General features: G+C 43.7%; 1 protein-coding gene across 2 annotated transcripts; it reads left to right on the top strand.

Annotated features, from left to right (window-relative positions):
• Positions 1 to 17,949, top strand: LOC138627919 (SLIT and NTRK-like protein 3). Of its 2 annotated transcripts, none has more exons than XM_069710561.1 (7): positions 1 to 102; positions 3,197 to 3,477; positions 3,656 to 3,907; positions 4,147 to 4,262; positions 4,532 to 5,461; positions 7,831 to 8,050; positions 15,314 to 17,949. In XM_069710561.1, the coding sequence occupies exons 2-7, from the start codon at positions 3,262 to 3,264 to the stop codon at positions 16,445 to 16,447; spliced, it is 2,868 nt and encodes a 955-aa protein (XP_069566662.1). In that variant the 5' UTR covers positions 1 to 102; positions 3,197 to 3,261; the 3' UTR covers positions 16,448 to 17,949. The 2 variants fall into 2 exon arrangements, with proteins under 2 accessions (XP_069566662.1, XP_069566663.1); XM_069710562.1 differs by having other exon boundaries at positions 1 to 232.
• The last annotated feature ends 5,986 nt before the right edge of the window (positions 17,950 to 23,935 follow it).

Genomic DNA, 23,935 nt, shown 5'->3' with positions numbered 1-23,935 from the left:
GAGAGAGAGGGAGAAGAGTGCGGCTGAATGTGAACGACATGTCGACAGTCAGCCTCTAAAGTGTTTTCTCGGTCGTTCCCTAATTCTTTGGCGGCGGACTGAGTGAGTATTACCCGCATCCCTGCTCTGCTAAGCGTCGCTGTGTGGATCAGAGAGGCTGGTGGGGAGAGACAGACAATGAGGAATGCAATTGGATTGCGTTACTCTGCCAAGGATTTTCATACATAGGCTGGTAAATGTCTTAATAGGTTATGTTAATGACTAGGCTGTTTAATTGGTCATGCCGTAATTCCTGCTAACTATTACAATTTGTGTGCTGTAATGTTCGGGGCTAATTGATTTTCTTGGAGGGCTGTGAGCTATCCGGGGCTGATAGGACTATACATTTGATCAGTGATGCTGCTGCTTGCCTGATAGTGCGGGTCTGTGCTGGGAGCAGGGGCCCATGTAAAAGCCTGTGTGAAGCTTGGTGAGTGTGTATCCTGACGGACAGAGAGGACGGAGAGGTAGACACAGGAATTATGTGACATGAATAATATGGTGAAGAATAAGCAGTGACCGTCATCTCTAGTTCGCTTGCGTCAGTGTGCAGGTCTAGAGGAGAGAGGAGGAGGAGAGGGGAAAAAAAAAAAAAAAAAAAGTCAGAGAGACTCAAAAAGACAGTGAAAGGAAGCCACACCTGTGTCAGGCCTGTCTTCAGACGGACATGAGGACAGAGACGGACACACAGGCAGACACACTGACAGATAGAGCTTTCTGCTGTGCTGTCACCAGTCAACGCGTAAGTCCTTTCGTTGCTTGTTACCATAATGATGCAGAGCTATGCCGACTGCTGACTAGTCCACTTGGCTGATTGGAGAAAGAGGCTTGAGTGTTGACTGTGTTTCTTCTCATTAAGGAGAGATGGCCATCCACCAAAGCAGAATCTTAACAGGACGGATCCCAGTGGTCTATCTGAACTCAGTATTGATCTCCTCTATACAGGGGGCTCTGGGCCCAGCGATAAACAATGCATTTCTCGGATGAAAACGACCCACTGGGAATCCGAATGGGTTGCATTTCGTATTGTTTTCCAATTTGTCAAACACTATTCAGCGTGTTAGCCTAGATTGTCCTGTGAAGGAAAGATGCTCCAAACGGTCTTAGCCAGGTGTCCACATCTTACCCAGAGAAATTATGTTTTTTTTCTCCTCTCGTTGTGCTTTTTTAAAAAAAAAAAAAAAAATATTTTGTAAGATTGTCCAACAAGTATTGCAGTATTACACTGGATTGTTACAAAAGCTCACACTCATCTACACGTGTCTCGCTACCTGTGTCTGTACTTGGCAGGCTATAAAAGCATACTTTTTGGAGATGGTTTGACCTTTCTCACATTGTTTTCAACACACACACACACACACACACACACACACACACACACACACACACACACACACACACACACACACACACACACACACACACACACACACACACACACACACACACACACACACACACACGCATGAAACTTGGCTCCGGCGCTGCTTCTCTGTGAGACGGGCGTACATTGTGTGCAGGGCGAGAGGAGGGCTTTGATGTAATCAATATCAGATTTCAGCTGTTTCACTGTGAGCTCTCATCCTGAGTGGCAGCCTTGACTGACTTTTTACTGCTTATGCAATCCCACTCCTCTCTCCCGGCTCACCCATTTCCTCTTCCTTTGCACCTACTCTCTGCCCATTACGCTTCCTTTATCCGTCTGCCTCTCCTTTACTCCATTCCTTCACCTTGTTCCCATTTTTTACCCCTCCTCCTCCTCCTCCTCCTCCTCCACCTCCTCCTCTTCCTGCTCTTCTCGTTTCCACCTCTCCCTTCATCTCTCCCCGTCATAATCATCTCTGTGATTGCTCTTCCTCTCCCAGGCGGTGATGTTTTCACTGCTGCCTCCTTGTCTAACTCGCTGATGCTAGATTATTGCTGTATGATTACAGCTACCATACCATCATGATCATTATTGCATTTCGCATGCCGGTGTTCAACAATGTATGAGCAGATCGAGATGCTTTATCCAATTTAGATCTCATTAAGACTTGAGAGGAAGTATCCCCCCATGCAAGACTCACAATCTCAGCTGTTTTTCTTTTTTTTGTTGTTGTTGTTGCTGTTGCCAGGACCACTGCAACTCTATTCTCCCTGTTGTTATTTCAATGCGAGCCTCATCCTCATCATCACCATCATCATCATCATCATCAGCAGCAGCACGACTGTCATCAGTTCATGCTCCTGCATTGCCTTCACATCAGCCCTTTTGAAACATTTTGAGGAGTTTTGATTCACAGTGAAGCTTTCACTCCGCTGTCATTGTCACAATAATGATTATGACAGGACTCGACAGCTGTTGATAACCTGATGATAACACATTTCGCTGATTGATGATATGGGGTATTTTGTGCCCCGTCCTTCTGTTCTCTGATTGCTATTCATCTTATTAAATGGAGCAGTTCATTAGACAGAAACATTATGAATCTGATTTGCATTTACCCATATTCATATTGCATACATTAAAACAACACGTGCGTGACATTTCGGCTTCACTGGGCATTTGAGAATACAGATGAATATATTCATCACAAGCTTCCCCACCCCCACCCCCGACCCCGCCCCCACCCCTCCACTTGTCCAAAAAAGCCACTCTGAAAATGATAAAATGTGATTCACAGGTGAACGGCCCATGTGTGGGCCTTTGTTTTTGCATTTTCAATGTCAGTATTTAAATTTTTAATTCAAAAGCAACATTGTGGCAGCTGAGAGATTGCTAAGCTTGTTGTTGTTGTTTTTTTTTTTTTTTTAAATCAGGCCTGTCCTGGTTGTGGGATCCCTCAATATTTAAAGCCTTGTTTTCTTGATTACAGCACATCTTACACATGTTTACCATGGTGTGGCTCTTACTGTGTCATTATCATTATTCCAATCTAATGTTATTCTTTGGTCTTGGCACCACAATCTGTGTGATTTAACATGTATTTTCTGCCTGCTTTGGTATGCTTGTGATGTATCATCAATCTGATTCATCCTGAGCTGACTTTTGCTGCTGCCTCCCTGTCTGTTTGCCCTCTTTTAACCATGTGTGTGTGTGTGTGTGTGTGTGTGTGTGTTTGTGTTTGTGTGTCTGTTTGAATGTATGCATGTTTGCGTGCTGCACGTCACCGTGCAGTGCGGTGAAGGGCCGATGCCGGGCTGTTGCCCCAGGCTGTTGTGCTGAGAGGAAGAAGCAGGAGGATGCAGTGGGTCACTCTGGCGGTGGCCCTGGGGTGTGTGTGTCTGTCCCGGGCGTCGCACACCCCAACCCCTACCCCCACCTCCACACACACCCCTCTAGTGGACAACTCCGAGGAGGAAGTGGACGAACCGTGCTTTGAGCCGTGCACGTGCGAGGTCAAAGAAGGCGTACTGCACGTGCACTGCGATGGGCGGGGCTTCACAAATGTCAGCCAGGTATCACTCTTTTTTCATTTATTTGGCCGTGCACGTGGAACCGCACTGCGCCGTCATTTATCTTATACCGTATCTCCAAGTCTAATATCCTGTCTCGAATGTGGCTCGTGGGTATTTCTAACTGTTAAATTCATGTAATTAATAAGATAACTAATCAGACCTGTAATTAATCATTCAGGTGTCACAGTCATGGGTCCGCCCTTTTAAACTCAACCTCCAGAGGAACTCTCTGAGGCGTCTCTATAGCAACGGGTTTCAGCACCTTGGCAACGCAGTGTCGATAAACCTTGGCAACAATGCACTCCAGGACATCCGAGTGGGAGCCTTCCACGGGTTGGCCAAATTGAGACGCCTGTACCTCCACGAGAACAAGCTGGAGGTCTTCAGAAATGACACCTTCGCCGGCTTAGAGGCTCTGGAATACCTCCAGGTAAGATGGGGGAAATAGAACGTGTTGATTACACACGATTGACAGAATTATTGACAAATTTGCCCGCGTGGTTACAATAGATAGCGGTGACAGAAACGGCTAGCAGGTGGCCTGCGTGAAACAATCTTCTCGACTTCTCTGCGCGTTTCTCACATGGAGAGCGCCTAAGCTATCTGTTCAGTCTATTTCCCAATTTGAGCAATTACATGGTCATCACATTTTCTCTTTCTTACCTGCAGGCCGACTACAATGTGATCAAACGAATCGACAGCGGTGCTCTGAGGTTCCTCTACAAGCTGCGGGTTCTCATCCTGAATGACAACCTGATCCCCGTCTTGCCTGCTCATCTGTTCAGGTTAGATTCTGATTATTTTGCTGCAAATCTTTTTAATTATGCCAGGACTGATCTGCAGAAATATCAGTGTCAGACACAATTAGTCACTCTGTGCTGCTGAATTAATGTTTCTGTGGCACACAATTTCATATCATAAAAGACAGATTAATCATCAGATGAAAAACAGATTTCTCTGCAATGGAATGCGTGAACCTTTATTTTCTCTTACTATCACATTGTCCTTTCATCTAACCTAGCTAACTATCCCCCCCCTCCTCCTCCTGCACTAGATCTGTGTCTCTGACTCATCTGGACCTGCGGGGAAACCGTCTGAAGAGCCTGGCATATGCTGGGACCCTGGAGTACGTCGGGCGCTCCCTGATGGAGCTACAGCTGGAGGAGAATCCCTGGAACTGTGGCTGCGAGGCGGTGCAGCTACAGCAGTGGCTGGGTCAGATCCCCTACACGGCTGTAGTCGGGGACGTTACATGCGAATATCCCTTCCACCTTCACGGGAAGGACCTGAGAGAAATCCCACGCAAGGAACTCTGTGCTGACCTGCCGGATAAAGAGCTACAAGGGGAGGGGGGTGGTCCATCGGCGGGATCGCAACCCCAGCATTTGCCCCCAAACTCTAGACCCAACTCCCATCCCGGGCGGGCCAGGCCGACTAAACCCTCCTCTATGGTGCATGGCTCCCGCCAGAACACTCACACGTCCTCCACTTCGTCGTCCTCTTCCTCAGCAGAGCGTAAAGACAGGGAGAGGCAGCCGAGGCCGACTAAAAGGCCTCGACCCTCCAGAATATCGCCCACGCCTCGCAGTCTGATGCCCAACCAGAATCCCCCTGTGGCTGGTTACCAAACAAGACCCCCCATCCCCATCATCTGTCCCTTGGGCTGCACTTGCAACCTGCACATCACAGACCTGGGCCTCACTGTCAACTGCAAGGAGAACGGTTTCCTCAACGTGTCCCAGCTCACACCGCGGCCACTCAACGGACGCAAGCTCTACCTGAGTGGAAATTTAATCCAGAGGATCTACCGCACAGACTTCTGGAATTTCTCCAGCCTCGACCTGCTTCACCTGGGGAACAATCGCATTTCCTACCTCCAGGAAGGGGCCTTCTCCAGCCTGACCAGCCTGAGGAGCCTCTATCTGAACGGAAACAACCTGGAGAGACTCAGCCCGCACATGTTCCTGGGGCTGCAGAACCTAAGGTAGGATCGCTCGCAGCATTTCAAACATGCCCCCTTCACGGCACTTCAGACAAATCCGTAAACTGAAACCACATGTCAGCTTAGGTATTTAGAGATTTGTTTATAAGTACGTGGAAATTAATTTCACTGTGATACTGGCATAGCACGGAGCAGAACATTTTGATTACCATTATGCTGGAGCTTTGATTGAAATAAAAGGTGCCTATTCTTTTGCAGGAGTGTCATTTGTTAGTCACGCTGCCTGATGGCATGCTTCACTTGAGGCGTGAGCCCGGTATGAGTGACAACGTGAAAATTAATGTTTTTTTTGTATTTGCATACAGAGGTGTTGATAAGGCGGTGAGACGTTTGGATGATGCCAGGAGTTTGTGTTTTGGAAAAAGGCTTATATTAAGAAGCAGAGTGACACGTATGTGTATCATTGTCAGATTAAGCTCACAAAGATAATTCCTCTGCAAATAGTGGTCAGTATTCAGTGAATTAAAGCACTGATGAAGACTACAGATTAACAGTCATCCTCTGCTATCGAAAGAACGAGAAGGTTTGTGTCACGTGACCTTCAGATTCAGAACATTGTTAAGCTTTTAATTTTCAGCCCCGTTGTCAAAATATTTCAAGACAGAGTTCAGAAAATCTACAGATCCATTAATCTGACTATTAATCAATAATAATGATCCTCTCTGGACACTCAGAATGTCTACCTCTTAACCTCTCGTTAGCCTTTGTTAGTGACTTAATGGTGAGAGGAGCGGTATAAGTAATTTAAACCAGATATATTACTTATTTCAGCCATGGAAGGATATTGGATGACCAGCATGCAGGAAAAAGTCTCCATTTATACTCCTCACTGATTCCTATTATTATTAAATTTAAAAAAAACAAAAAAACCCTCATATATTCAAAGATTCTTTAATACGATTTACCACGATAATCAGGCATGCCAAGGCCAGTGTAAGTAGTCATCAGTGTAAAATTACACAATGTCATTTGATACTGATCAGTTTATAAGCTGTGAACAGGGAATGAGAAGATTAAATCCAGTTTCTGTTATGACTTTGTAGCATGAATATTAATGCTTGTAATTTTCATGCTGGGGTGCAGGAGACCTGCCTTCACAATACTTTAAAATAGAAATGTGTGAAAATGCACCCTGTGTTCTAAAGAGACAATTATTTATTTGTACAAAGTTAAGACAGATCGAAAGATACTCTTATTGACCTTTGAAAAGTTATTATATTTCATGTATTTTTACAGTTATTATTAGGGCTTCCCCCAACATAAACATGAACCCAGTCAAGTAATAGTAGTAAGTTCAAACCAATAGTCGACCAGTCGTCCCACATTCATGATATCAATTTCAATATTTGAAGAAAACTGTTTGGGGGCATCAGAGAAAGTTCTAGGGCTAATACTGTTAACACTAAACTACAGTAAAGAAAAATACAAAACTATACCAATGAACTTTTAACATAGAACTTTTACAACCGTATACAGAAAGCGAGCCGCCTGTTAACGACAATGCTAACGGCAAAAGGAATAACTATTTGGACGACCAGCAAGGACACAGAACATTTTCTTAATTCATTTCAACAAAGTGTCCTAGCCTAATAGTGTCTCTGTCTAAGCTACTAATAGATTATTGACAGTCAGGTCATAAAAGGACCTGCACCCCTCAGTGAGTGCTTTTGAGAGAGAGACAGAGAGAGGAAGACGAGGTGGAAGGTGCATAGAATTCAAAAACACAAAGCCTGTTGCACACAATGTGTCACCTTTTCAGATCCTAAGAGTGGTCGTGTCTCTACTCTAGTCTGGCTGGTAGCTGGTAACGATAGCCTTTACTGTCTGGAGCCACTCTGCAGTGATGAGAAGAAACAGAGACACCGTCATGACGTTGCATTAACTGGGCCTTTATTTCCTTTTCTGGGGCGACAAATGTGGTGCAGAACATTTAGAAAGGTGGAATCCAGAATCTTGAGCTTATCTAGACTCTTTAGGGCTGATTACAGTGACTTAATCACTGCTGTCTGCATGCGCTTCATAGTGGCTGCGGCTACGTAATGCTAATGTTACTTATCACACTCAAGAGTCACTCACTTCTCATAGCAAGTACCCACTAGACCTACATCAGCCATTACCGACAAGGCCACCTTCTTAAAGGGGAGGGCTCGGCTACAAACAAATGTGTCTGTAAGTTATTTATAACATCTCTCACAGGGAGCAGTTTGAATTAGATCACAAAATGCTGAGATGCAGTGAAAGCTTTAACTTTAACATAGCCATGGCCCATTTATCTCTCCGTTCCCACAGTCTCTCTTTAGTCTCTTTGCATGTAAACACTGTTACCCAGCCCTCTCCTCTGCCGTCTTTAGGTACCTATATTTTGAGTACAACGAGATCTGTGAAGTGGATCGCGGCACTTTCGACTCCATGCCGTCCCTCCAGCTGTTGTTCCTTAACGCCAACCTACTCCGGAGCCTCCCTCTCGGTGTGTTCTCCAGAGTTAACCTGGCTCGCCTCAACCTAAGAAACAACCACCTTCTGCAGCTTCCTATGGAGGGCGTGCTGGAACACCTCACCGGACTGGTACAGGTTGGTGTAAACCAATATATTACTGCGTGTATTTGCTGAATGATTATAGTGGTTTCACTGCAGATGGATGCTCGAAAAAACAACAACTCTGATCTGCTAACCTGTGCGTGTAAATGAGTCAGATACCTGGCACCAGGCTTTTAGCAAATTTAGGCTAAATAATATGCATTTTGTTGAGTGACAGAGGCAGGGCGGAAAAAAGTGGAGATTATTGAATTGGATCACCCCCGTTGATTTACTAAACAAAAATGTGCATAATTATACAGAGTATATTTATTTCGAATGTGAGGCGATGTGATTAAAAGAACTAATAGATTGCCAAGACACATGACATTATCACAGCTTGATGGAATAAACAAAACAAGCTGAAATCTTGGATCAAGCCATACCCGCATTTAAAAACTTCTGGCAGCCCTCAATCTCCTGGCCTCTGGCACAGCTGCGGTTTACTCTGTCATCTGCATCGTCTGTTGTTTTGAAAGCTCTGCTGCGGCATGTGGGACCCATGGTTGCGCCTCAGGTATTCTAATTGGAAAATTGCAATTGACTTGATTTGCATAAGTGGTCTTAATAAATGGGGAGCTAAACAGGAGAAAGCTGAACCCCTCAAATTTTTGTGCATGGTTGTAATTAATGCACCATTCAGTAAATAGGATGTAAAAAACTACTGTACGTGTTAAATTTGTTTGCTCACACATTTGACTGCAGCATTATGTGGCTGGTGGCTGTGCACACAAAGCACCAAAAAAGGACAGAACTCGAGGTATTACATTTTGCTCATCCTGCCTCCTCTCACTTCAGCAAATTTAGTGTACCGGGCTTTTCTTAGACAGCCAGAGTAGAATGAGGTAAGGTGGGTGTAGATTAGCCTGGATGTCATTGTGTATTTCCGTTTCACTTGGCTCCATGAAAAATCCCTGATCTTAGGTAGTGTGGGTGAGGCTGGCAGTTCAGATGCTGTTTCTAAATGTTTGCTCAGGGGAAGGACGACGCTAGTTTATGAAGCTGGAGGAACCGTGCACAAGTGTATTATGTCTTTGTTTCTGTTGTACACCTCTGATGTCCAAGAGCATTAGAGCATTCACCAAATGGAAGTACACAGTAGGCCATATTCATAAAGCCCAGCGGTGTTACCATTGTAGTGCTTAAAATCTGTGCCACAGTAATTGAATTCATTCATTTACCAGGGTTGTTATTACTCAACAAAGCCACATTAGCGCTGCCCGTAGACTGCAGAAAATAATGTGACAATGATATCACCTGTTGACTTAACTGCTGGCCTGTTTGAAGCTCGGGAAGTGGGAATTCTGGGCGCCGGCGTGTGTTTTTGGAGCCAGAGTTTGCACAGTAAAATCAAAGGGTAACACAGATGGAAGCTGGGTTTAGCTCACAGCTGCTGCTGCTGCTGCAAAAAAGAAAAAGCAGTCCATTTTGATAAAACAGCAGCACGTATAGCTTAGAGTCATTGTCACCATCAAGAGCAGGATTATTCAGTTACACCCACTTACTGTATATAAAGATATGAAAAATATCTGCCTGATGTCATGCCATTAAAAAAATAATCATTAGTCTGACATTAGAGAGAAAATTTGAATTGCTATAGTGTGTATAATTTTTTAACAACAAAATTAATAGCAACACAAGAGCAACTGAGCCGATGAAAAAAACTATTATGAAATCAAGTGAGGTGAGTCAGCAGCTGAGTGGATGCCAGAGATGGGTATAGGTTAAGGAATGCATATGTCTTTGTCAGTAAATGCAAAGAACATGTTGTGAATTAGAGTGGCACTTTCTCATCACTGCCAGCTGTAATGAAGAAACTTGCCCATGGCCACGGTTCACCTTATGTGATCAGATAGAAAACCAATTCGCAGGCGGGAAAAGCTGGTGAAAATAACAGTATTCACCAGGGGCAAATTTCACAGGAAACTAGTGAGTGTGATGCTCAACAGAGCTTCACCCGATTATCAGTTTTACCCGCATGTGTGTTTGTACCTCATCCGACTACACCGACTGCAGTGGGATTCAACCGCTGAGCATATTTCGTTGGGGTGTTCAATACACATGAATCTTTAAAGGGGAATCCGTACTGTGTTCCAGCAATAGATATTAAGTTCAATAGCACTATAGTATCTGTATGTTAAATATGAAGTTAAGAGTCAGTAGCCGGTTGACTTTGTGCAAAAAAAATTAAACATTGAGGGCCCAGGCAGCCTGGCTCTGTGCAAATGCAAGAAATGTACCTGATAGCAACTCCACACCCCATTTAACACAACATATCTTGCTTTTTAAAGTGCACAAAAAAAACAACTATAAAATTGCCGGTCAGTGTTACTCCATGTGCCAGACCGACTGTCTCATGGCAAAGAGCATGACTTCCTGAATTATCACTGTCGCTGACCAAGTGAGCTTTTAGCAGTCGAGAGATTCCTCTCACTGGTGGCTGGAAGCGCCGTTCTTGGCTCAGCTCTATATGGCACTTCATGGTTAACAGCTTATTGAAAGACAGCAAAAGCCACAGAAACAATCAGTGATGTGATAACCCCGTTACAAAAAGGTGGTCGCTGCAGCTATTAGAGGGAGAGAATTAGATGAGAAGATTGATACCACTCTCAGATTTGACAGTGATATTCGTCCTCTCATCGAGCTCTTCAGCAGAATAATGTATTGTGTCTGGTCTGCACTGAAATGAACAAAATAGTTCAAACCTGACACAGATTTAACTGAAGACAGAGAAAGGCAGCGCATAATGTTATCAGTGGTGATGTGATCGCAATACAATAAGCTAATATAAGTTCAACTAGATCATTTTAATCAGCATAGTGTTTCATAGTTTCACTTTCATATACTTATTGTTAGTGGTGGAAAGTAACTAAGTGCATTTACTTTAGTATAATTTTGATGTACTTGTCCTTTACTAATGCATTCCCGTTTGATTTCGACTCCACGACTTTACAGAGGAAAATATTATACTTTGCACTCCACTACATTTATTTGCCAGCACTTTTCAGATGAGGATTTGACCCAATGGATAATATAAGAATTAGGGACATATTTAACATGTTTATCATTTGTGAACAGCTCCACTAAATTGTGCTTTTTCCCCTCAAATACTCATCAGAAATGTATTCATTGTAGACAACCCCTCAGATTTATCTGCTGTCCTTGTATATAAAACTGTGACCAAATCAGTAGTTTTAACAAAGGTTTTCTGCAAATACTTATGTACTTTTACTTCAGTAGAATTTTTAATGTGTTTTCTTTTTACAAAAGGATCTCAAAACTTCTTCCACCACTGCTCACTGTTATCAGATAAAGCAGAGGAGTTTTGGCTAATGTTACAGCTCATATTTAGTTTAGTGGTCTTAAGTGGTTAATATATGATAAATAATGTTAGGGTAAGCCACATTAATAGCATTAACACTGATAAGCAAAAGTAATATCCATTATTTTTGGCTGGCTGCACATCCTGTGCATTAAATTTGGAGAGACTAAACGCCCTTGATGGGCCGAGCACACAGGATTGTTTTTAACAGTGTGGGAGGGTTAAGGTTAAGGTTAGGGACCAGTTGACCGAGATTAAAACAACTAATCACGGCAGTCTCGACTTCAGAGCATATGCATTTAGTCTCTTCCGATTAAATCTTCTCAAAACAATAAAAAAAAATTAAAAAAAAACAGCAGTCGCTCTCTGTTTATGCAGTGAAAACAATTTGTGCACAGTTCCGTTAAAACACAGCTGTTTTAAGCAGAGATACTCAGTAAAAGCCTCTGAAATTACTGGGCTTTTAGCTGCTGTGTAGTTTGACCAGCCCTCTGGCAAGCACACAGATATGTTTTCTATTTCAGAAGAGAAGATGGACTTTGGTCTCATTGACTGTCTGCCTCTGTTCTACTGATTTGGCATTAAATGCCAAATTAACTCCTGCAGCTGTACTGGAAAATAAATGCAGAATCCTCACTACACTAAGAGAAGAGTAATGTAGTGTTAATAACTACTCATATTTGATTATGTGTAGGGGTGGATAATATGCCATAATTAGTAACAGACTTTATATTTACTGTTAATGTTAAATGCATTTGCACCCAGACCTTTTCAAAGGAACAAAAATGCATAATATTTATGAAACACATTTCTTCCCACTCTATCATGCTATATCATGATCAATTTAAGTTATTACTATTTATTTAAACATAAAAACTGCATTTAAACATGATAATGTTTCCACAAAACAATCATATAATGAGAATTAATAACAACAATATTGGATTATTTATAATACATATATGAATGATATATGTAAAATATATATTATTATTATTACAACTGTATTCAGCAGTTGTGAGAAGTAGATTCTTAATTGTTTTTTCTAGTATGTAAAAAAGATTTAAAATATGATAGCTCCATTAGTGGGTGCATTTTGTTTTTTTTCTGGAGGTAGCAGTCAAGACATGCTGCGTATGTCATGTCTACATACAAACACTTTGCAGCACATGTGAAACACAGAAAAAATTCCAGATATCTAATTCAGCAGCATTAAAAGCCAGTGTTTGTTTTCCCTCAGAATTAAAGATCAAGGGTTTCTTTCTGGACTCACCATGTTGCACTGATGTTCAGCAATCACACTGAGGCAGAGATGCCAATTTCTCCACTGACAGAAGCCTCGATGGACCACAAACTCTTGCTCTTCGTTCTTTGCTATTACTAGCGCTCTCTCTCCACCTACATGAAACACAAACCGCTGGATTGAACAAGTTCATGCTCCTTCTCGAGGGGTTGTTCAAGTCGTTGTGGGAAATATGGGAAATCACTATCTGAGTTAGAAGACTTCGATGCAGCAAGAGCGAGTACACAATGAAAGTAAATTACCACACTTCAAAAAAAGGAAGGAACTCAACATCACAAACGGATGAAATATAACAGTGTAGGCATCCATGAGTGAACCACTCTGATGTGTTTCCTTGGCTTTGTATGTAAAACATCTCACATATGCTGCAATCACAAAGACACATTTCCAGTATACACATTCCTCAGAAAAACAAAATTCTGCCTATATTGCAGATTCTTCTTCAAATGCGCTCTTTTCATGTTCACTGTGTATTATTCAGAAGACAATGAGGCACATTCATCAGTGTGGAGAGGGCTTGGCAAGCGGAAGCTCAGGGGCATCTCGTTACCAGAGACTACAGCGCAAACCCCCGCACCAGAACTTCCAAAACCTGCTTCTGTTGACTTCTGTTCTGTGAACTAACTGGAGCCATTCTAATGACTGACAGGATATTGCTGTTTGGGCAGAGTGATCAATTAGATGACACACGGCTCGCTGAAAACACTTTGAATCTCTCCCCTGATGTGAATTTTTAATGGCTCTCAAGTAAATTTTTGACAATTATTGCTTGATCTTTGATCTCCATCATAATGATAAAAACTCACAAGAGCAAATATGTTCTTTTGCAGCTCTAGCAGGGCCCTTTGCTTCTAAAACTTGTATTCCAGTCAGGCTGAGAACGGGGTTTCCTGCATATCATCACAGGTTACATTAAAACAGTAAGAGCTGCATTCAGAAGGGTAACATCAAAAGAAGACTTTGGTTTGGTCAGGGCCCTCCTCTTCATAATTAACAGACTTTATGCAACTCTGTAAGTGCATACGTTTACGACAAGCCTCTGTGTTCACAAAACATATCACACAAGCACTCTTGTCTTCCCTGAAACTAGCACCTGTCGGGCTAACTGAAGGTCTATAATTTCCCGTCACAGCAGAGTTTTGATTGACAAGTTGACAGCAAATCACACACTATGTGACCAGGCGTATAAATTGTAAACAGCGTTGGATATGTTGGACAGATGCTCGCAAAAGAGAAGGGGATAGAGCCCTGGGGATCTGCATGAAAACAAACAGTAAAATGCTTCAAGAATTTCAAACCAGATGTAAGATTGTCGTTATGAAATGGCAAAAAACAAACTCTTGCATTTGTTTTTGTTTTTTAAATGTCCCTTTGCTCGTCCATGTCCCATTACAGCTCAGATGTGTCATAGTAATGCGGGAACCTGGAAAACCGCACTTTCCAGTGGGCCTTTAATAAAGTGGACGTGTTCGAACAGAGTTAAAACTGCAGCTGAGCGTTGTTTCTACTCACCCCCCTGTCGCAATTATGTCATAATGAAAGCCACACAAAAGCCCACAGTGGGTTTACTTCAATAAAGGGAAAGAGTATTGGGTTGTTCGGTGTGAGGCATGGGGAAGTAGCCGTACCAAGGCTCCCACAGCAGCAATGCTGAATCATCTTGAAAAGCATCCATCTATTTCTGCAAGCCAGGGAGATGTCCTAACCAAATTAGCATGACAACATTTGTGCAAGCTCCTTGGAAGTATGACAGAGAGAATATCAGCTTTCATTGCCAATGTCATTGCAAAAGATATGGAACAGATCAGTCCTGCAGACAATACGACATGATGTAAGTGATTCCCTTTTTGTGCATAATCTGCTTTAGCTTTTTCAAAGAGTGGCAAAGTGAATATTTGAGTTTGTTTTCGGAGACGCAATCAATAGCTGGCAATGAGAAAACTGATTTACGCGCATACCTATTAGATTAAAGCACAGGGGAGAGTTTCATCACATCCCGTCTATTGTTCCAAACAAAGTGCCGTGATACTCTCACATCCTTGTCACACAGAAAAAACCCCGCCGGTGAGCCTTGTGAACAACCACTTCTGCAAACTCTGAGTGGTCTTTATTGTAAACTAAAATTTTCCTCTAACCTGCTGTAGTAGATGAGTGAACAGGGTTTTGGAGAGAGCACTTGTAGGTGGTGCGAGTTGAAAACTGAGAATATGTGCACAGCCATTCAGGAAATGGAAGCACTTTATGGTTTTGATGACCCTATAATGACATTATTTACATTATTCAGTGCTCTTAATCACCGACATATTTTTTTTTAAAAGCATTAAGTGGAACAGGTCATTGTGAAGAGCTCTATTCTATTATGTAAATGCTGGAAAACTAATTTTCCATAAATTCTTGCTCTTGAAACAGAAAGATAACAGATAAAACATCTTAGCAGAGTGCTCGCTACTGGCTTATTCGTCAATGTTACAGGCGTTTACCAAGTTACTAATGTATATCACAAGGGTGTCAACATAATCATCCATTTTTGTTTACATTCCACAAAGTGATTCATGAATTTGCATTGCATGGCAGACCAGTAATTAGAGTGCTATTGCGCAATGACAGCGTGCTGTGGTGTTATGTATTTCTCCAGGTGGACCTGCAGCAGAACCCGTGGGAGTGCAACTGTGAAGCAGCTCCACTCAAGCGTTGGCTGGAGGGGCTCAGCGCGGTGGTTGTGGTGGGAGAGGTGGTGTGCCATTCCCCGGAAAAGACCAAAGGTGTGGACTTGCGCTCCCTCTCCATGGAGCTGCTCTGCCCCGAGCTGGAGCCCCAGGAGGACCAGGAGCAGGAGGAGCAGACAGCGACCTCCACAGCCACAGACAGAGGCGTATCGGTTGGATACCCCGGCTCAGGGCTGGGACCTTTGATCCCCCCGGGGAAGGATTCAATCCCTCTGTCAGTGTTAGTGCTCAGCCTGCTCGTCTTGTTTGTCTCCGCATTCTTTGCGGCAGCGGCACTAATCGCCTACGCCCTAAGGAGGAGGGACAAGCTGCCGTTTCGTCGCCAGGGAGAGGTAGACCTGGCTGGCATCCAGATGGAGTGTGGAATCTTCACCGAGCAGACACACCACCACCACCATCACCACGGGCTCCCGGAGACGCCGCCGCTACCTCCGCCCGAACACAACCATGTCTACGACACCATCTTGCCCCCGGAGGCTGCGTCTAAAGGTCCTGACTCCGCTGCAACCTCACACATGTGTGGCAACCCCATCTACAAAGAGGAGCATGACGCAGCAGTGAAACAGCGACCGCAGCAGCAACAGACATTTGCAGCTTCGAAGGAGAGCGAGGGGGGTTACTGCTCTGCAACAGAGAAAGAGAGGGAGTGGGCTCTGGAGGTGTCTTCATCGCCCATCAACACCGTCACAGGAGCGATGGGCCCGCTTGCCAGCCTACACGGGAATGGCATCCTGTGTCCCACGGTGATCGACAGCCAGGGCCCCACCCCGAAGGTGGAACTGGTGGACTGCCTTTTCAGACTCCCTACCCCCGAATTCAGAGATCTGCCAGACAGGTACGCGAGGCCCCCACCCCGCTACCCCCACCCTCAAGACTCCAAACAGGACGCAAGGCCCGACCAAACGCTCGTGGTCACCACCGCCAGCTCCACGGCAGGTGGTAGCCACGGCAACCAGAGCGAGCAGGGAGCAGGAGAGCAGAGAGCCAGACTGAGAACCACACCAGACTACATGGAGGTGCTGGACCGCTCTTACCAGTTTTAACACTCCTCCTCTTCCTCCCCCTCCTCCTTCTTCCTGCTACCCCTCTTCTCTTGTCTCCTCATCATCTCCCTCTCTGGTGATGAATCATCCAGTAACAATGACTCCTGTACAGAGGTTGGCGTGGCTTTGAGTGGAGCCTGTGGGGGAGTGGGACTACACTACACACTATGTTTATTCCTGGATAACAAGCTGAGGTCAGTTTGTATTTTCCCCACTACTGGCATATAGGTTGGTATTTGGCAAGGATTAGCTGATCCCAGATCTCTGCCTGGAGGTAAAACTTCAGCTGCAGCTGCTACAGCATTTCCCCCCTCCACAGTCGTTAAGTACTGAGGCTCAGTTTCTCTGCTCAGCGCCACAATTAGCGGCAGACAGCACGGTGGTGTTGGTGGTAGTGGGCGTTAATGTTCATATTATCACTCTCAAAAGACAAGCGTGGAGGGGAAACACACCAGCTCTTTGAAACATCAAACACAGAGTCATAAACTGTGGCAGCCAGAAGGTGTGGAGCGGGCTGGGTGGACACGTCAGACGGAGAAATGACCGAGACAAAGCAAGACGAAGAGAAATAACAGAAAACAGCCAAGTGCCTTAGCAATGAACAGCCAGCAGTGTGGTCAATGCTTATTTTTCTATGAATACAGATCTATTTATCTAAACAAAGAGGTTTGACTACCAATGGATGGGACGCTGATGGACGACTCAAGACGAAAACCAATCAAAACCCGCCAGAATAATTGCATTCCCTGGATGAGCCAAAAATGATAATATACCCAGTCAATATTGGAGTTGTTTGTATGCAGTTCTGTTCATTTTCACCATCTCATCCAGTTAACTTAATTTGCTTATCCAGTTGAATTTTTACAGGGCTATGACGAAGGACTTATCCAGGAATAGTTGGTTGCTGTGTGAAATTATAAAAAGGTTCTGTTTTTATGAAGGAGAGGATACAGAAATTATTATTTTTTTGGGGAAATGCAAGACAAAACAAAGGAAGGCCTATTTACAGAAGGACATTGTTGCAATGGATGCATTTTGGATTTCTTAATCAGCCAGACTTAATGGGGCCACAAGGACCTCTGCTCCACATTTTCTTTCATGGGACAAAGGCACAGAGGTTATTGTATTGATTTTTAAGTATTTCTCAGAGGAAAATTGAATGGCAAAAAAAGAACAATGGACAAAAAAAACCAGGACGCAAAGGCATTTTTTTTGTAAAAAAAAAACAAAAAAAAACGACAGACACTTCTATCAACTATCGATTATTATCTTTTACGGAGGTACCTTTTTATGCTTTCATCTCCTACCAATAGTAGAGGCAGTTGTGAATATATTTATTCTTAGTTTTTGCGTGTTGAAGCTCTCCTGTAAGGGATCATGTTATATTAATGTATAGGATGATTCTGCATCTGGTTCAGCCTTCTTACCGCCGACCCACGAAATACAATAAAGGGTGCTACATTAAAAAAAAAAAAACTCCGGCAGCTACTGTGTGACAAGATTCACACACACACACACACACACACACACACACACACACACACACACACACACACACACACACACACACACACACACACACACACACACACACACACACACACACACAGGTCCTGACCTCTCTAAATGCACACTCACTCTCTCCGTCTCCATTGCTATAATAACGGCTTGAGGTATGCTAAGCCTGTAAGCTTGTCCATGCAGCGTGATGGAAAGATCAGATGAGCGTTGAGCAAAGCTGAGCGCCTGCAGGATTCTTCACACACTAAGGGGCGGAGACAGAAGCTAATAGTGTGAAATCTACCACATTAATGGTATAAAATCAATACAATCTGTTTGTGAAATAAGGACATGTAAGGCTGGTGGCCTCGAGGCCAAGGTTGCGAATTGCTCTATCCGTGTTACTTTCATAATGATCTTCCCTCACTCCTTTACTTTGGTCTCTCTCCATCTGATTTGCTCCCTTCCCTCCCTCTCCTCGGCCTCTTTATTCTTCTGCTCTCCTCCTCGCTGTTTTCCTTTTGTTCTTTCTCCTCTCCTCTATTTCTCCTTCTCTTCGCACTGCTCTGGCTGTCAGCTCAGCCTCACAGGACGGACACGGAGAGATGCTGTTCTATATGCTGCTCAACACACAGGTAGCTCGCACTCAAGTGTGTGTGTGCGTGTGTGTGCGTGTGTGTGTGTGTGTGTGTGTGTGTGTTTTTTGTTTCTTTCTGCTGTGCTCTTTCCATCCTTCGGTGATGAGCAGAGTTCTTCAGACGCCTCCTCACTCTCAGTGTTCAGAACTCACTGCACGGATAATCCCCCTGTGGGTGCGTTTGTGTGTGCACACACTCGGGACTGTGTGTGTGTGTGTGTGTGATTTCGGCGGGGTGTGCCTTTGTTTGTAGGTGTGTGTGTTTAAGAAAGTGTGTGAAGCTGGGTGTTTGTGCAGCTAGTCGAGTGCGCGTCTCCGTCTGTTTGTGTGTGCGTGACGGAAAGAGTGAGTGAGCGCCACGGCACAGCCTCAGTCCAGCCTTAATCCTCTAAGCTGTGTAGTTCACTCATGCCACATCAGCCCCATTGTGTCTACAGACAAAGAAGCCCAGTTAAAACTAAATGCCAGTTAAAGCAACAAACGGCTAATTATAGCATCATTCTCTCTGTCCAATTCACTCCCTTTTTCTCACTTTTAACGCTTCCTTCTCACTTTCTCACCCATGAACGTGGATTTTGTTTTGCAGCACTTTCCGCTCTGGACTCGTTCCAGCTGTGTGTATGCATTTTGCACTTGTGTTTCCCCCGTATGCGCGTGTCTGTGTATGTGTGTTTGACTATCTGACAGCTTTTCCATGGTTCATGTGTTTGGGTCCTGTCAGAGCTGTCCTGTCACTGTGTGAAAAAAATCATTCATTTCCCAGAGTCGAGGATGAAAGAGTCTTTAGACTTCAAACGCCTGTGGGCCTCTGTGGCTTAGATTGCCTCTCGCTCTTCCTCCACCACCGTGTCATTTATTCCTTTAAAAAAAAAAAAACAGTGCGGCTGTGGCATCGGTTAAGTAGAGATGGCAGAGACATGGCGAGGAGCTGGACAATTAGCCTGATTAAAACACTGTCATTTTGCATAATAGATTTAGCCTGAGCTGCAATAGGCGGATCCTTTCTGAGTGTGTGTGTGTGTGTGTGTGTGTGTGTGTGTGTGTGTGTGTGTGTGTGTGTGTGTGTGTGTGTGTGTGTGTGTGTGTGTGTGTGTGTGTGTGTGTGTGTGTGTAGGCAAGAAACCATATTCTTCTCTGCATAAACATGCAGGGTATTAAAAATGCACAGTTGAGCATGGTTTGATGTCAGTGAAAAGAGATCTATTTAAAAGTCATGGTGCATAGCTGCAGAAGCTTTGGTGTTGGGCCATGATAAATAGTTGTGGTTGAGCTGGTCATCGCTCGCAAACACACACACCGAGACGCACGCGCATAAACATTTACATCATTGTATCAGTGCTGCAAATGTGTGCACACTTTCTACGTACAAACACAAGCGCACGAGTAAACAAAGTCCATTTAAATATGTACACAAACTGTACATACAAGCGCACATGCAAACACACAGAGCCCTGCTGCAGCACTGTGATGTTGTTTGGTTGCTCTGCATTGCAGTAATCGGCTTCACTATTCTCCTCTGCTCTCACCCACAGACAATCACTGGCTCTCAATGGACAACATCAGCAAGGGAAATACCTACAAAGAGAGTGAGAGACCAAGAGAGTGTGTGATGCAGAGAGAGAGAGAGAGAGAGAGAGAGAGAGAGAGAGAGGGGGAGGGTAAGGAGTAGGATGCTGAAAGGAAGAGGATGATGAGAAGGTAAGGAGGGAAAGAGGGACCAAAGAGGACAGAGGGAGATTTGAGGGAGGATGGGAGGAGATGAAACGAAGGGGAGAAAGATCAGCGAGCGGGTGTTTCCAGGCTTAAGGCTGTTGGAGGACTTGTTCATTTGTGTGAGAGGAGAGTTACAGTAGGTGGCGAGGCAGAGAAGAAGAAGAAAGAAAAGAAGAAGAAGAAAAAAAAAAGGAGTTACAGTAGATGAGTGAAACCGACTCATACTGTATTTGCCATCGTGAGTGCACACATTTCTGGCCGCCTTCGCTCCGTGTCTGCTCTCTGCCACGCGACGCCACCCACATGATCTCTGTAAAAGACTTGGAGCTCAATTACATGTCTGCCAAACAGTTACAGTTAGAAGATGAAGATTTCTGCGCCTTCTAGTGTAGCATGACAATACTTATTTACAGTGCTGTGAAGCAAAATGGCGGATTACTCGCGTGTTGGTTAGGTGTTATTATAGTAAGCTGATATGTGTCTGTTACTGTGTCATTCTGCTGTTGCAGTAAGCTGGTGTGGAGACACTAAGATGGCAGGGACCGGCCCGGTTGACGTTGAAAACATCACATGAGCTTTACAGGCCTTGTGCTGAAGTGTGTGTGTGTGTGTGTGTGTGTGTGTGTGTGTGTGTGTGTGTGTGTGTGTGTGTGTGTGTGTGTGTGTGTGTGTGTGAGAGAAAAAGAGAAAGAGAGAGAGAGAGAGAGAGAGAGAGTGGTTTATATCCTTATTCACGTCTTTTTGAGTTTTAAGGTTTTTGTCTGTTTAAGATCAGAAACTGACAGAATAAGGAGAATATGGATGATTTTCAATGAAAAATACTCAAAGAAGTAGGTCTTTTTGAACAGATTTGCACCCGGATTTTATGTCCCCCACACATCCAAGGGGTGTTGAGTTTCCTGCTGCAAGAAGACACTGCTCACCTCATTTTTCTTGCAACTTTCACAAAAATGCTGCCGCTAAGAGAAAGTGAAGAGGAAAATTTGCTGGGAAGTGACATGCTGATCATGCATTCCTGAAAAGTAATAAAACAAAACAGATAAATAGTTAAACTCTAGAGATTTTATGCTCGAAATGGTGTTTTTGAAATCTGATTTTCAACTCGGATATTGGCGTAACCCAGTCCAATTTTCCATTTTTTAATATTGAGTACAAACCAATTATTCGCTGGATTGAGACTTATAAGAAAAACGACAAAGCCTGAGGATCGCTGTCTCTGAAACAGACAGTGTTGATGGTGCCATAAATTCTGATTTGTGAACGTGTGTCCCTGCTGTTTCCTCCTCTGTCAGGAGCGAGCCAGGAGCGAGCCAGGAGCAGAGGATTAGAGCCTACCTCAGCACTGGAATGCCTGGTAGCAGCTATTGCACAGCTCCCATCACCTCCTAAATACCACAGCTGGTGGTTTTAGTATTGAGAGGCAGTGGGCCACACAACTGTCGACTTTGCACTTCATTTATGATAAACTTAAGTCGGTCTTAATCTCCGCCCGTCGCCGTGTGTTGAACCAGTGTTTGGAACAACATGTTTATCTGGCGGGGGAAGGCGAGTGGAGTGGGAGCCAAGGGAAGGCACCCGTTCACAGAGATAACTCAGAATATCTTCTCTCCCTCCAACTGCTGCTCTGAAACTGGGAGCATGATTGTGTTTATGTGTCTGGGTGCGGGGCCGTAACAGTGATTTATGGGTCCTGTGCACCGAGGGGAAAATCTGGACCCTCACTTTACTTTTTCAACTCTGGAGTTATGGCATCAAACATCTAAATTCAACCAGCCACAATGAGAGATTTGATGTCCTGATCAGTTACAGAAAAATTCGTGATGACACTAAGGTATTGAGAATAAACAGGGGGTAAAACAGAGAGCACTTGCAATGAATGGTCATGCACAATTTTAAAATGTAAATTTGTGAAGCTTAAAATGTTTTCTGTCAAAGGGGTGCCCAAAATTTCACCTCCAAATAAACCCACCTTGATTCATTTAGGCCCAAGCCCAACTTTCATGGGCCAAAAGTCCGTTTTTTCAAGAAGCCCTTGGGGGCGACATTTTACCATTATTTTAATCGGATTACAGTAGACAAGCTGACAGGAAATATAAGGAAAGAGAGAGAGCATGTGGACTATTAGGCTGTTGTGATGCCAAAACTCAATAATTTTATGTCAAACTCTTGTATATGCAAACACAGACACATACCCTGGATATACGGATGACAGACTTAAAGGCATTCAGCACATAAGAACACTGTAGACTGCTGCTGTTTCATAAACCCATCCATCATAATGTAAGAAGCAAACCGACTGCACATATTGACATCGGCAAGAGTTACAAAGCTCTCGCCCTGCGTTAGTTAGCAAACCATCACAGAAAATCTAATCTTTAAAGCCGTAGCAGTCAATATTTTTTATATTAACATTGGATCAAATGACTATGTGTAATGTGAAAGGAGTTAATTGAGAAGAACCTCCTGAATTATCACCCGGCTGCAGGTGATAAAATGTCTGTTATGCTTACGGCTTGTTACGCTGCCCCCAAGTGGCAAAAAAAAAAGAAAATAATCAAATCAATATTGCTTCAAACCTGAAAAACAAACGGGCAAACAGTTTTAATAAATCAAAACCAACTCATGAGTTAGCCTTGAATTGATACAGTGACAGCACATGATAAAATAAAAATAAAAAAAGCAAGGTTAAAAGGTTTATCGGAGTGTTCAAAGTGCAGATAAATTCAGAAAGAACAGAGCAGAACAAGTTCTCTCTTATCTATTTAACATTTCTGTGTCTGAGTGTGTGATGAAGCGAGACACAAACACAGTCATCAGTATGCGGTATACAGACCGTGTCATTGCAATTTTAATACAGCTCAAAGTAATAATTAATAGCTTCATTTAATCTTTAATAGTAATATTCACCCTGTATGTTACACCTGTACTCGACCTGAGCCTGCAGTTAATTTAATTCTATATTGACTTTTACAGCCGTGGTTGTGTAATTATCGTACTGGACAGGATGAAATTATACAGGTGTTTATCGTATTGCATTATACTCTGAACAGTTAGTCTTCAAAATCTAACAAGAGGAGACGATTTAAAGGGCTGTTTACAACAAAAAAAAGTGTTGGCTGATTTTATTTCTGGCGGTTCCACTTTGTCTCACATAACACAACACTCGCTGTATCGTGCGTTGTATTTGTTTGCGGTTTTGATGATATCCAGCAATCCGTTGTTTCAAAAAACCAGAGCAGTGTGAAATAGAAGTGTAAAATCTTCATAAATATACACTTGAGGATGACAAAAGGCATTTCAGTTCAGACAGTTTAAGAGCCATGGCTCATCCCGGGGAGCTGCTGTTTATATGAATACGGGCATAACAAATGTAAGTGCGTGTGTGTGTGTGTGTGTGTGTGTGTGTGTGTGTGTGTGTGTGTGTGTGTGTGTGTGTGTGTGTGTGTGTGTGTGTGTGTGTGTGTGTGTGTGTGTGTGTGCGTGCGTGTGCGTGTGTGTGTGTGCGTGTGTTTTACTGAATGAGAGCCGGTTGGTATGTGCATGTGCCAGTTCTCAAGCCGTGGAATGAATCAGATCTGCTCTCAAGCCTGCGTACCTCTCTCCAACGGGAGGACTCGTAAAATAAAGCCCTACATGAA

This window comes from Brachyistius frenatus, unplaced genomic scaffold (genome assembly GCF_029030835.1).
Source record: "Brachyistius frenatus isolate BFR_SWC_R1_liver_20210118 unplaced genomic scaffold, ASM2903083v1 Contig_93, whole genome shotgun sequence".
Lineage (NCBI taxonomy): Eukaryota > Metazoa > Chordata > Actinopteri > Embiotocidae > Brachyistius > Brachyistius frenatus.
Note: the sequence above shows the minus strand (reverse complement) of the source record. Positions and strands in the feature narration are given on the sequence as shown.